The 13,534-nt window shown below is 48.1% G+C and overlaps 1 protein-coding gene across 1 annotated transcript in view; it reads left to right on the forward strand.

Annotated features, from left to right (window-relative positions):
* Positions 1-351: 351 nt before the first annotated feature.
* The window catches only part of LOC105291381 (multidrug and toxin extrusion protein 2-like), a 40,703-nt gene continuing 27,520 nt past the window's right edge, over positions 352-13,534 (forward strand). Inside the window, 11 exon segments of the mRNA XM_023529855.1 lie at positions 352-474; positions 1,401-1,529; positions 1,793-1,861; positions 2,596-2,744; positions 3,428-3,505; positions 5,893-5,990; positions 7,080-7,193; positions 7,674-7,741; positions 8,789-8,897; positions 9,775-9,850; positions 10,257-10,326. Coding sequence (XP_023385623.1) covers positions 352-474; positions 1,401-1,529; positions 1,793-1,861; positions 2,596-2,744; positions 3,428-3,505; positions 5,893-5,990; positions 7,080-7,193; positions 7,674-7,741; positions 8,789-8,897; positions 9,775-9,850; positions 10,257-10,326 — 1,083 coding nt within the window.

A 13,534-nucleotide genomic window follows, 5' to 3' on the forward strand; every position in this document is an offset into this window, starting at 1 on the left:
CACAGTTGCTGGGCCTTGCCCGGCATGCTCCAAATGCCTCATGGCACCATGAGACTGCCAGGAGTGGGGAACTAGATACCCAGGGAGGCTCCCCTTTTTGGTTGGAAACTGCCTTAACCCTAGGATATGTTGGGGGGCTTACAATGACTCTCTGCTCCCCACCCCCCTCATCCCACCTCCTACCCTTCCCAGGACTTTGTAGCTTTGGGTCCTTCTTCCCTGTAGGGGTTCTGGGCAGGCCCGAGCCCCCTCACCACGAGGGCAGAAGTCTTTATCTGCTCTGCCCTCGTTCAGGCTGCCTGAGGGAGTACTCAGGCGTGCAGGGTGGCCAGCGAGTGCCCTGGGCTTGCAATGGACAACCTCCAGGACACAGTTCCCCTGGACAAAGGGGGCTGCTGCCCTGCCCTCCTCAGGCTGGTCCCTGTTGGCTTCAGGGCTGAGGCACGGGAGCTCTTTGTTCTCTCCAGACCCCTGGTAAGGAGGCGGGGTGGGGGGCCGGTGAGTCTGGGGTCTACCTGCTGTCCAGTAACAACATGAGATGTGCCAGGGGCTGCTCATACCCTTCCCCAGAAACTGCCATGTTGATCATGTCCAGGCTGTACAGAGGCTGTTGCTCAGAGCAGGTGACAGCAGGACAGCTGTTCTTGGACAGTGCCAGGGGTGGCAGTGGGGCCTGGCTATGCTCAGCAGGAACAGGTGTGCCCTCCTTCAACGAGGGCAGAGCAGATAAACCCAAAGGCTGGGTTGAGAGATCCCACAATGACAAGTGAGATCCATCGATGCAGGAGCCTGCAGGTCTCCCCAAAGAGGCGTTTGCAGAGGAAGAAGGGGCTCTCTGTCCATTTTATTTTCACAAGGAAAATGGCTTTAGATGCATTTTTTTCTGACCACAAAAACTAGTGACAGCTTTGTTGAGCAAATTGCTCCCTGTAAAAGTTTCAGACAAAACAAAAGTTATAAGGAAGAAAGAAATTTCATCTCTAATCCCAACCACCTGTACATAGGTAGCCATTACCAAGATTTTGTTGGATTTTATTCCACTTCTTTTTTGATAATATGAGAATATGTTATATTATCATAACAACATCAAAAGCTTGCATTAAGCTCTGAGTTCCAGGCTCTGTGCCTCTTGTGCATTCCTGCACTTTCGGGCAAGGAAACTGGAGTCCAGAGGTTCATGCAGCTCATGGTTAATGATGGTGCAAAAGGAGCAGCACTCTGGTCTCCTGACTTCCAGCTCTGGCTGCTCTGTCACCCTCAGACACATACTTGTTTTCTCTGGTGTGGGCAATTTGCCTGATGGCTGAGAGTGTTCTTTGCAGGTCATTGGCGTATATGTGGGGCTGGAGCTGTGATGGGTGGGAGCTTCAGGGTTGGTGGGGGCTGGCAGGCTGAGGCAGGGCTGAGTGGCATCCTTGACTCTGGCCATCACCTTCCAGGTGCTATACTTCATGATCTATGTCGTGAGCTCAGTGTTCTGTGGGCACCTGAGCAAAGTGGAGTTGACGTCAGTGACTCTCCCAGTGACAGTGAGTACAGCTGTGACTGTGCGGGGTTGGTCTCTCCCGGGCTTCTTCCCTGGGCTTCCAAGAAGACACAGCATGAGGGCTGACAGCTGCATCCACAGTTATGACCTGAGGCCCCTTCTCATTGGGCTGCAGCACATGCAGGTGGACAGGGCTGGCCAGGAGTGGTCTCTGGTTCAGCTGCACATCAGAGCTGCTGCTGGGTTGCCTCCCCTTCTTGAGCCCTGCCTGACAAGCCTTGTGTTTTCTCCTATGTATGGCTCCAGTTTGTCAATGTCTGTGGGATTTCCAGAGGATTTGGCTTTTCCTCAGCCTGTGACACCTTAATGTCTCAGGTAGGTGGGCCTCCATGAGCTGGGCAGGAGCAGAGCCTATCCCTCAGCTGCTAGGGGAGGAGGACTCCCCCCACAAAGGTCCCTCAGTGTGCCCTGGAGCTGGGAGCTTGTCAAAAAGACACTGGGGGAGGGAGCAACAGCCCCCCCCCACCACCAATCCCTAAGGAAGAGTACTGTTAGGGAACCAGACTTTCCTGTTGAAAGAGTCTGTGCAGATGGGCAAGAGAACCGTGGAGACAGTTCCCTGCCCTAGTGTGTCAATCCTGAGGGTGCACAGTTGGGATCCCCCTGACCTCGGGGACCCACAGCCCAGTGAGGCTCAGCTGACCCCCGGGATTATGGGCTCATGATGGACCTGGAGACCTGGGCATCTGGGTTCAGCTCTGGCTGTCACTTACCAGCAAGTGACTTGGCAAATGCGCTTGGAACCTCCTATGTCTCAGCTGTGATGTGGGGGAATAACGCTTGCCTCATTAGCGGCTTTTGAAAAACTGGGGACAACAGGTAGACAAAGTCTGGTACTCAGCAAACTATTATAATTCTGCGAGGAGGCTCATCCCCTGCAGAGGGAGCCGCCCAGGCTGTACCTAGGGTTGCCACATGTCAGCTACTGACTGGTGCCTGTTGTGCGCAGGGGCCACTCACAGCACTAGCACGGCTAGCAGGCTCACACACTGGTTGAGCTCACTGGAGAGATGGGGAAGGTGCTGAGCAAAGGGGGTGCTGTTTTGCAGGTCTTTGGCAGCCCCAACAAGAAGCACGTGGGAGTCATCCTGCAAAGGGTCACGCTCATACTGCTTCTCTGCTGCTTCCCCTGCTGAGCCCTCTTCCTCAACACCCAGCAGATCTTGCTGCTTCTCAGGCAGGCCCAGGACGTGTCCAGGTACCACTTGACTTCTGCTGGGAAGCCTGGAAGGGAATGGAGCCCCTAAAGAAGCCCACCCTCTAGGCCCCATGCTTCTCTGGCTCACAGGAGGTCGGTCACAAGAGCAACTTCTCTAGAGACGATTCTAGGGTAGGTTTTGGGATATGCACACACAGCGTGCTGCTCCAGCTGTGACCAGCAGGAGGCTGACAAATGGCCAGTTTTAATTTAAGAGGAAAGAGAAAAATAAAGAATTTGCATGTTATTCATAATTATGTTCCAACACTAGGTGGAACTTCGCAGATGCTTTTGAAGAAATGAAATGTACACTACCCCGTATTCCAAAAAGGAGAAAGAGGACCGAACCAATTTCTGATGAATTATACAGTTTATTATTAATTTTAGAAATTCCATGTTACATGCACTTCATTTGGTTATTTCTTGATAAGATAGAACTTTTTACCTCCCTTACAAACCAAATGTCACTGCACATTTGGGTTCTCTAGTCATGAGGCCCCTGTGGTTGGGTACTTGGGCTCCACCTGATGGCACCTTCCTGTCATAACTGCTAAAGTTTCACTTGCCTTGGCGGAGAATTGCAGCATCTGGGAAAGCCTCTCAGCAGACCCAGGGTGCTCAGGATGTCCCCAGTCGAGGAGGGCACAGCCTGGTCAGCTCCAGAGCTTCCGGTTCTCTTGCAGGCTAACACAGGAATGCGTGCTGATTTTCATGCCAGCGCTTCCGGTAAAGTGCCACCGCTGGGACTGGAGGAGGGTAGGGTGGGCTTACACTCTCCCAAATTCTGGGTTTTTTTTGCCTTTTCACCCTATCTGCTGGGGAAGTCCATCGGCCACAGAGACTTTCCACTGTGCCGTGAAGATGGCCGAAGTGGCAGGAGAGAAGTTCCCCTTCCAGTCAGTCAGTGCAGATTAAACTTTTAAAAAATAACAGAACGTGTTTTTGTGATTAGAAAACCCCTCATTGAAGAAATTGTAGAAAGCCTGGGAAAGAAAAATGTCAAATCACCTATAATCCTACCATCCAGATAGAACATAGGTTAGTATTTCTTTCCAAGATTGTTTCTATTCATGGGTGTGTGGTTTCAAACACACATATATAGTTTGAAATGGGACCAATGTGTGTATATTGTATTATAACTTGCTTTTTCCCTTTCAAATATGTCATTAGTCTCTTGATATGATTAAACAGCTTTCCACAATAACCATTTCAAAAGCTACATGGTATCTATATATCCAAGTAGTGCCATAATTTATTAACCAATCCCTATATGTTAAGTATTTAGGTTGTTTCCAATATTCACTATTATAAGCAAGATTTGATAAACATTCTTATAGAAAAACTTTGGGAACATCTGTATTGATTTCCTGAAGATGCATTATTGTAATTGGAGTTACTCAGTCAATGGCTTTTGATACCAATTTATACCAATTCTACTCCCACTGGTAACACTCTCATCAGCACAGAGTATTATTATTAAATTTTTTTCTAATTAGGAATTGTTTGAACATAACTTTTATTGACAGTGAAGTTGAACATTTTTGTCATGTATTTATCTATCATTTGTTTTTCTTCCATGAATTGTTTACATCCTTTGCTTATTTTAGTAGGTTAATATTTTTCTAATTATAATAATGTGTTGAAAAGTATCTTAATGCTTTGCCATATATGTTGCAAACATTTTTCAGTTTGTCACTTGCTTTGTAATTTTTTGATATTTTTTACTTAAAGAATTTCTAATGTATATACAACAGGTCCATAAATCCTATCCTTTATGATATCTGTCTTTGATGAGCTTAAAAACACTTAACCCACATCAAGATTATATAAACATTTGCCTATATTTTCTTCGATCCCTTATACGGTTTCCATTTTTACATGTAAGACTTTATCTAACAAACTTTTTCAAAGACTAATTATTGACTTTCTTTTCTTTCTCTTCTCCATAAATTTACTAAGTACTAAATAAGCAGGGTGTATACTCGGTTTAGTTTCTGAGATTTCTGGCCTGACCCAGTGGCCTGTATATCTACTCTGGAATCCACTGCTATACTATTTGATTCGTTGAAGCTTAGTGATGCATGTTACTTATTCCCTGGCAGTTCTGTATCAGGGATCGCCTTGCCCACTGGAGTTTATCTTCCCATCTCTGGAACTGCAGCACCCCTTTATTCTGCATGGCACCAGGGGCTGAAGTTCTTGAGGAGGGAGCTGGGAAGGGAATGGGTCAGGTGAATTCAGGATGTTTAAAGGATGTCCAGGTCTGGCAGGGTGTACCCTGGCCACACCTGCACTGAAAGGCCGGTGCCATGACCTCTTTGGTGCCCGGCCAGCTCCAAATTCCTTCTGTATCATGGAAACCACCTGAAAAGGCTGGTGTTTCTCCTTTAAGCCTTCCCTAGAAACCATGCTTTGGCTCTTCAAACCAAGGTGATAGTATCTTGTCAAACAGCCATTGGGGCGGGGTCAGGAGAAAACATCCTATGAAGTTATCACTGTGGCAACTCATTTATCAAAGCAAATCTCTCCCACAAAATGCAGCTGCAAAAACTTAATTACTAATAAAATAATAATAATAATACTTGCATGATGCTTACTTAATACTTGGAATACTTAAATACAGTGCCAAATACTGTTTTGTAAGCACTTTGTATATATACATGTAGTATACATGCATTATTATCCTCAGTATGTATGTGGAAACAAGCAAGAGAGGTTATGTAACTTGCCTAAAATCACACAGGTGAGGCTCATGGGCTTTGGGGACCTGGATGGGGAGTACTGCCCACCAAGTGCCTTACCCTTGACTGGGGCAGGTCAGTTATCATCTTTGCCTCACCCATGCCAAAGATTGTGGAGGCTGCCCACACTGTCCAAAAGTGGAGGTGAGGTCATGGGGAACTTGGTGGGGACTCCCCATCAAAGAGACAAGAAGAGCCACTCCCCATACCTGCCCCTGCCTGCCAGGAGAGGCCAAGAGTGGGACCCTGGCAGGATAGTGTAGTATGGTGCCAGCGGCTCCTGGGTGAGGCCAATCCCAGATGCAGGGGCTAGGTGAGCCATGGCTCAGTCCCCACCTCCCTATGCTGGCTTCAGCAGGGGAGCCTCCTCCTCCCCAGGGCCAGCTCTGCTCTCTCTCCTTTCCCAGGGGCTCTGCTTGTGCCAACACCATCTCCCAGTTCGTGCAGACTATCTTCCTTTTTCTTTACATTGTGCTAAAGAAGCTGCACCTGGAGACATGGACAGGTGGGGAGGGCCTCCCTACCTTTGGGGGACCTGAGCAAGTGAGCCGCTAGTGAGCCCCCGGCACAGGTACCAGTGTTCCCTTGGGAGGCAGAGGGCCCAGGTGGAGCCCCACTGTAGGAGCCCCATCCCGGGTTTGACTTTGTTTTCCTTCAGAGCACCCCTTCTCCTTTGATTTACTTCTCAGCACCCACCCCCAAAGGCCCTGGGTCCCACCACCTTGTGAGTCACAGTACAGAGCCCTGCTGAGAACAGGCTCAAGGGACTTTCGACAGTCCCCTTGATCTCAGGATGGTGATTAGAGTAATAATGATAACAGGTGAATTCCTACATGTCAGCAGAGGGCCAGGTGCCAGACACTCCCGACCTCTATTAAGCTTCACAACATCTTATCATTCTCATTTTATTTACCTGGAGGAAATTGAGACAGAGAGGTTAAGCAATTTGCCCAAAATGCCAGAGGTGGTACATCAGGGAAGGCTGGATTCAAACCCATGCCTGTCCACTCTCGGGCTTTGGGTCCAAGCTTTCTGCCTCCTGAAACCTAACTCTGTAACCTGTAGGCTCCATTTCCAGGCATTTCAGGAACAACTCTAGGGCCCCTGGGCCTCATTCAGGGGGCAAGACAGTCCTGCATGGCTGCACCCCGCTCCAAGTCTGCAAAGCTCTATCTACATTGTGAATCCTCTTGCACTGTCGATCACATACCATCCTCCCAACAATCCTTTGAGGAGGCAGGGCAAAGATAAGGACTCGAATTTTCAGTTGAGGAAACAAAGCCCAGAAATGGCATGGTAGTTGCCCAAGATCTTGTGGTGTCATAGGCACGGTGGGGACCCCTGCCTGTGCCTGAGGCTCCCACCCTGAACTGTTCTGTGCCACTAGCCAGGTAAGCTGATGCCCTGTCCTTGCATCATCTTCCCACCCCCACCAGCACTGGACCAGCTGGCATGTCCTATGCAAAATGCCAAGTGCGTGGACCTGCTGAGCTGAGCCCAGGAGTGGGCAGAGCCAAAGGCCATCAGTGGCTCTTGGTAGTGGGCAGGAACACTGGGTAGGCTGCTGCTCAGCAACTGGGCCTTCTGTTCCTAGGCTGGTCCAGCCAGTGCCTGCAGGACTGGGGCCCCTTATTCTCTCTGGCTATCCCTAGAATGCTCATGATGTGCATTCAGTGGTGGGCCTACGAGATCGGGAACATTGTCATGGGTATGCGGAAGAGCAGGGCGGAAAAACAATGTTGGTGACTCACCCAGCCCGGAAACCTCCTCCCCGAATGGGTAGTTCAACAGCCCAACCCAGTCTAGATCAGTTGCTCATTTGTCTCCCCACCAGGCTGTGAGTTCCCAGAAGGCAGGCCTGGGCCTTTTGTGTTGGGACCCCAGCATTGCCCAGCATAAGCCTGGCACTGAGTGGATACCCAGGTGGAGGTAGATGAGTCAATAAAAGAGTGAGAAATTGAATGGACTGGAGGTGTGTGAGCTTGAACAGCATGGCGGGTGTGGGGCCCTCACCTGATGCGGTGTGTACTCATCAGAACACTCAGCACAGAGTCCAAACAACCTGAGAATCAGGTCGGTGCTGGAGTAGCCCCGAGAGACCTTGGCCTCCAAAGCGAGAGACATTCTGTTAGCCCAGGGTCCCTTAGCTGGCCCCAGGGCCAGGTGCTTACCTCATGCTCTCCTGCAGGCCTGCTCAGAGTGTTGGACCTCTCGGCCCAGTCCATCCTCTACGAGGTGGCCACCGTAATCTACATGGTGAGGCTCCTCAGGGGTTCCTTTGCCAATCCCTCCACCCCTGCCCAGCCCCACTGTTGTCCTGGGGGTATGTAGGAGAGGGGTAACCTGTCACCCCAAGGGCCATCTCTGTCTTCTGAGGGACCCTCCTGGACTTCCCATGCCCATCGGGTCCAGGTCCTGCCAGACTCACACACGGGTGGCCCACAGACACTTCACTAGGGGAAATATTGAACTCATGTAATGTTAGAATTTTTAAAAATTAATTAGCACCATTTAAAAATTGGGAGATTTCACATCACAATCTGGATTTTTGCATTTTCTTGCAAAGTGGGACATTCCATTTAGCCATGGGCTCATGTTCTTGCACATCCCAGTAGGAGAGAGCGGAGGTACCTGGTGGGACACTATACCCCAGCTCTCTCCTACTGGGATGTGCAGTAGGAGGGACAAGGATAGGTCTCCTCCAACTTGATCCCCAGTGCCCCCCTCTCTCCACAGGGACATGGGTTGTCCCATGTCACTCATGTACAAATCTGCCAGGCTCCTGGGGTTATGCAGTCTGTGACCCCAGGTTTAAGCCAAGGGTTCACAAAAATCTGCATTTATAAACTAATTATAAGGTGATTCTTATTTTTACAAATGGGTCCACTGATTGTTTTCTTTAAACAGGGAACTTTTCTGGCAAATTTAGGGCCACACTCAAGTCTTTAAAATTCATTTACTCATGAGTTTTGGGGAGCACAATGATTTTGGTTGAAAGGCCAGTCTACGGGTGATGTTTGGAGTGGGTGGGGGTGGGATTGGGTAGCTAACTTAGGGTATTCCCACCCCATCTCCTAACCTAAGATGTCACTGCCTGTTGTCCGCATCCATGAATGTCCTCTCTCCTCATGCTGCTTCCCAGGGATTTGTCCTGTCTTCCTGCTCTCTCCACTCATGGCCCAAATTGGAGGGCAGGAGCACTGCTCCACTGCCAGCCCAGGCTTCTTCCGGACTCAGCACCCACCCCATCCCAGGGGCAGAAGGGTGGCTCCACTGACAGCATCTTTTTATCTCTGCTCCCAGATTTCCATGGGGCTCAGCACCGCGGTCTGCGTTCGAGTAGGAACGGCCCGGGGAGCTTCAGATACTGTGAAAGCAAAGCAATCAGCCATCTCTGGTGTGCTTTGCACAGGTGGGCGGAGTCTTCTGCTAGTGGGTGGGGACTTGGAAAGCTGGAAAGTCAATAGCTTGGGCCAGAGGAGAGCCTGCACATTGGAGTCAGGGCTGGCCTTAGGAGCAGACAGGTTTATCTTCCAGATTTACTATACCTGCATGCAGTCTGGCCCAGAGCAGTCCCTGCTGATGAATTGACGGTGCGCCCCTCCCTAGCCCACCCCAGTAGCAAACATCTCTCTTGCCTGCTGTGCCCCTTTCCCACTCCTTCTCTGCTGCTGGGGTTCTGGGCCTTCCAGCCACAGCTCGCCAATTTCCATAACTCACTTTCGTGTGACCCTGCAAAGGCCTTTCCTCTCCACGCATCTCCCTCCAGCCATCCAGGGTCCTCTTGTAAGCTTCCCCTCCCAGCATCCCCAGGAGCTTGGAACCTGCCCATCCCACCCCTCAGAAAGAACCAATCTTGTGTCCTCTACCATGTCTCTGCTTTCTGAGGCTGACAGATTCAGATCAGAGCCTCTGTGAAGAACAGTGGTTCATAGACTTCAGACTGCATTGGAATCCCCTGAAGGCAATGTCAAAACACAGATCGCTGAGCCATACCACACTAGGCAGAGTTTCTGATTCAGCAGATCGAGATGCTGCTGCTGCTGCTGCTGCTGCTGCTGCTGCTGGTCCAAGAACCCTACTTGGAGCACCTTGGGTAGAAAGGCATTTTATATATTGTCCTTCCTACAGGACTGTAAAAGAGTGTCTTAGTCCAAGTGAATGACTCTAATGCAGGGAACTTCAGGCTCCTGGGCTGGGTGTGGAGGGCTGGGCTGACTTGTGCTGACCTAAGCTGGGCTTCTTCATGGGTTGAGTTCAGCCAAACACTCTCCTTTTGTCTCTTCCAGTCGGCACTTCACTGGTTGTGGGCGCCCTGTTGAGCATCCTGAAAAATAAATTGGGATATATTTTTACCGATGATGAGTAGGTAATCAGTTTTCTTCACTGACTTCTGGGAAATGTCAGAGTGGTTTGCAGCCAGTCCTCAGACACTTGTCACATGCCTGGCTCAGCAACGGGTCCAAAGGAAGCAGGACTAGCTCCAGCTTTGCCCTCACTGAGAAAAAGCCAGCATCTGTGCTTGTTTCTCCCAGGCCATAGCCTCCACCACTTGCTTGTCCAAAGGCAAAATGATAGTCAAAGGGCAGTACAAAACTGAGGGCTCTTCTAGAGTTTAAGAAGACTCATAGACATGTAGAAACTCAGGGCTAGGCTGTCAGTTAGGTTCCTAACATGTTGGGGGCTGTAATAGAAGGGATATAGCTGGGTCTCTAAGACTATAGTCATGTCTTAGTGCTCCAAATGAATGTTTTTCCTGTTTCTTCTGCAGAGAAGTCATTGCCCTGGTGAACAAGGTCTTGCCGACTTACATTGTCTTTCAGTTCTTTAAGGCCATCTGTGTGAGTACCACTGATGAGCCTTGCCCTCTCTGAGGCCTCACAGGGCTGTGAGGATTAACTCATCAATCTAAGTAAAGAGCTAACTGTATACAGTAAATGCCCAAAGTATTTGCTCATATTAGTTCTATTTTTATTCAAAACAATGGCTCTCCTTGACTTCTGCAATTCTAACAAGGCAAATGATGAATGCAGATTAGCAAAATACTGAAAAATTGCGCCACTGTAAACTCATAAATCTTTTTCCTTCCTTATTGCTTATGAGCTGGGGCCACAGGCACTGAACCATACCCCTGACTGGTCAGGAGCTCAACAGTAAGCACGTCCTGTTGCCAGTACAAAGGGACATTTCTGAGAGGGAATGAATGAACCCACCCCCTGAATTCTCTCCTTTGACTACTAAAGGACAGGTCCCATTTAGTGCAGATTTGAATTATGTGAATTTTAAAAAGCATGACATAAAATATGAAAACGCTAAAGTCTCATTTTATAAGCGGAATTTGAAATCCTGTGTCTTATATTTTACATCTCAAGTTAAGTAAATTCTTCAGGAATGCATCCCTTGCATAAAATCCAACAGCCCTGCACAGGAGTTTACGCACTTGATCAGCAACACAGAGCACCTGCACTCTAGATTGTTTCTTGTCTGGGGAAAAACATCTGCACAACAGTAATTATCAACTCATATATATATAACCTACTGAAAGAAATTATATTTATGAAGAATTTTCCCAAAGGATTTAACTTTGAATCTAGCCAGGCATTCAGAAAGCAGCATACTTGGAGTTCATGCTCTTGGCCTCAGCAAAACTGCTTCCTCTGGGCTGTGTTTTGTCATTATATACATGGCTTTTATCATGGAAAATTAAAAGAAATTGTCTTATGGAATCAATGCAGGGGGCGGGGGATGGGGTGAGTTCCCCCAAGTGGGAAAGTCAAGTCCTACACCGAGAGAGAAGGAGGGTCTTGACCGCGCACAGGAAAGAATTCAAGGGAACACCAGAGCTAGAGAAAAAAAAAAAAAAAAAAGAATTTATTAGAGAAAGAATAATGCTCCATAGACAGATTGGGGTCTCCTCTCAGAGACAGAGAGTGAAAGGGATCTAGTGTTGAAGGAATCCAGTTTGTTTGTGATTCCTAATTTCTATGATTTGGGGTTTAAAGACTTTGTTTCCTTATGTTCCTTTGATGGTATGGGTATGCAGTGTGAAAGACATGTTAGGAACCTTCCTTTATTCCATAGGTTCTCTCATGGCATGGCCATAGGGTATGAACGGTTAGGTTTATTTTATGTAGGGTATGACTTAAAGACTCTGTTTTCCTTTCATGTATGGGTAACTAGTTTGTTAGTAATCCCAGCAGGAATCTTCCTTTGTTCTGTAGGTTCCTTGTTGTTTGGCTGTAGGGATGATCAGCACATTGTAGGCTCTGAATACAACCTGATTTAATATTTAGTTTTCATGTCTCTTCCCTTATCATTCCCACTTCAGAGATAGTATTCCCTTATTCTTAAGGGGATGTCGAGGGATGAACATCTGTGTTCTGTAACTTCTTCAAAGCTGAGATAGAGCTGTAGTCCCTGCCTGTTGGGAATGAAAATCTCTAAAAGTCCGTTCTTAAGGGCCTTAGAGGCATAGAATGTAGGAGTTGTTTCAGTAATTGGAAGTAATTCAGTAGTTGGAAGCCTTGCATGGCCATCATCTTTATGTGGAATTGTAGGAGTCTGGAAGATACAAGATTAAAGAGATAGAGACTGAAAAGTAATAAAAGTAAGATAGTTACCAGAGGTCCTAGGAGGAGAAGGAGCCAAGTGATATTTGATAGGTACCCTTTAATGGAGTCCTATATAGTGGGGTCATTTTATAGCAAAGGAATTTCTGGTATTAACACGGAGTGGGAGGTGATCGTGAGAGCCGTCCAGACAAGGTGGTGACAGAAAAAGCCAAGAAAGCTTCATGGTATAAGGCTGGAGCAGGAGCGATAGCCCTTTCTTTCTCTAAAAGCCAAAAGGACAAAGGGTTTCCTACCCCGGGGGAGGAGGCTATGTGAAACGGCAGAAGCTGCGTTAGATGAAGGTGGTTGCAAAAGTAAAGAGCAGGCCTACCCACTGCGTTACTTACACTAGCAATAAGTAAGTCATCATTTTTAAGTTTAAGGTCTCTGAGAAGATGAGGGCTGTCACGAAACCCCTGGGGCAACACAGTCCAGGTGCATTGTGGCCTCTTGGGTCTCAGGACCTGTCACTTAAAAGCAGAAAGATAGGTGGAATCAGGGTGTGACAGTCTACAGGAAAAGGCATCCTTTAAATCTGAAACAGTATAAAATACTGAGTGCTCCCCAGAATCTGAGCGAGGAGGGTATATGGGTTGGGAACCATGGGATAAATGGGAACAACTACTGCTAACTGCTCTGAGATCTTGGACAAATTGTTGTTCCCAGTTTGACTTCTTCCCAGGCAAGATTACAGGGGGACTGACAGGGTTTAATCAATCGCTGCTTTAGGGACTTTTTAAAGATGGGGTTGAACTCTTCGAAAGGCCTCTGATTTTAAGGGATGCTAGTACTTGTAGGGTTATGGCCTAAGTTTTATTTTAATTGGCTTGGTATTAATTGGCTGCCCTGGAGAAGTCACGGCCTACACTGACTGCCACCTGGTGCTAATTTTCTTAGGAAGGATGCCGGAGAGCTAGATGGGGTGGGAGTCCAAAGGGGGACACTAACCTAGAGCTCTGGTGACCAGATTCTTGTCTTATGCCCTGAGAAAGAATTCAAGGACTGGACAAACAGCAAGCAGGAAAGCACAAGTTTTATTAAAGCAAAACTACACACTGAAGAGAAAAGTGATGGCAAACACAGAGAAAGAGTTTGAGAAAGAGTTTACCCCGAGCTGTCTGAATTGCGGGCTTTTGTTTTCTTGGGGATGGTAGGGAGTGCCTGGAGACATGGTACTTGCAATGCAGGTGATATTTTAATGATATTATGACTAGCCAAACTGAACAAAGGTCAACGGAAAGACCTGGAGCCTTATCCTGGAGACGGGTGTCCCGAGGTTATCCATCCCGCCTCCCGTCTGTTTGTTTCTTATGCCACTTGGAGGGTAGGAGGTGACCTAAGGCCATCTACTCCAACAGAGTAGACAGCTCTAGCATCTAGTGAAAATTCAGTTTTCCTACCTGCCATGCCAAGGGTGACCTGAGTGAGACTCCACTGT

This window comes from Pteropus vampyrus, unplaced genomic scaffold, assembly GCF_000151845.1.
Source record: "Pteropus vampyrus isolate Shadow unplaced genomic scaffold, Pvam_2.0 Scaffold44, whole genome shotgun sequence".
Lineage (NCBI taxonomy): Eukaryota > Metazoa > Chordata > Mammalia > Chiroptera > Pteropodidae > Pteropus > Pteropus vampyrus.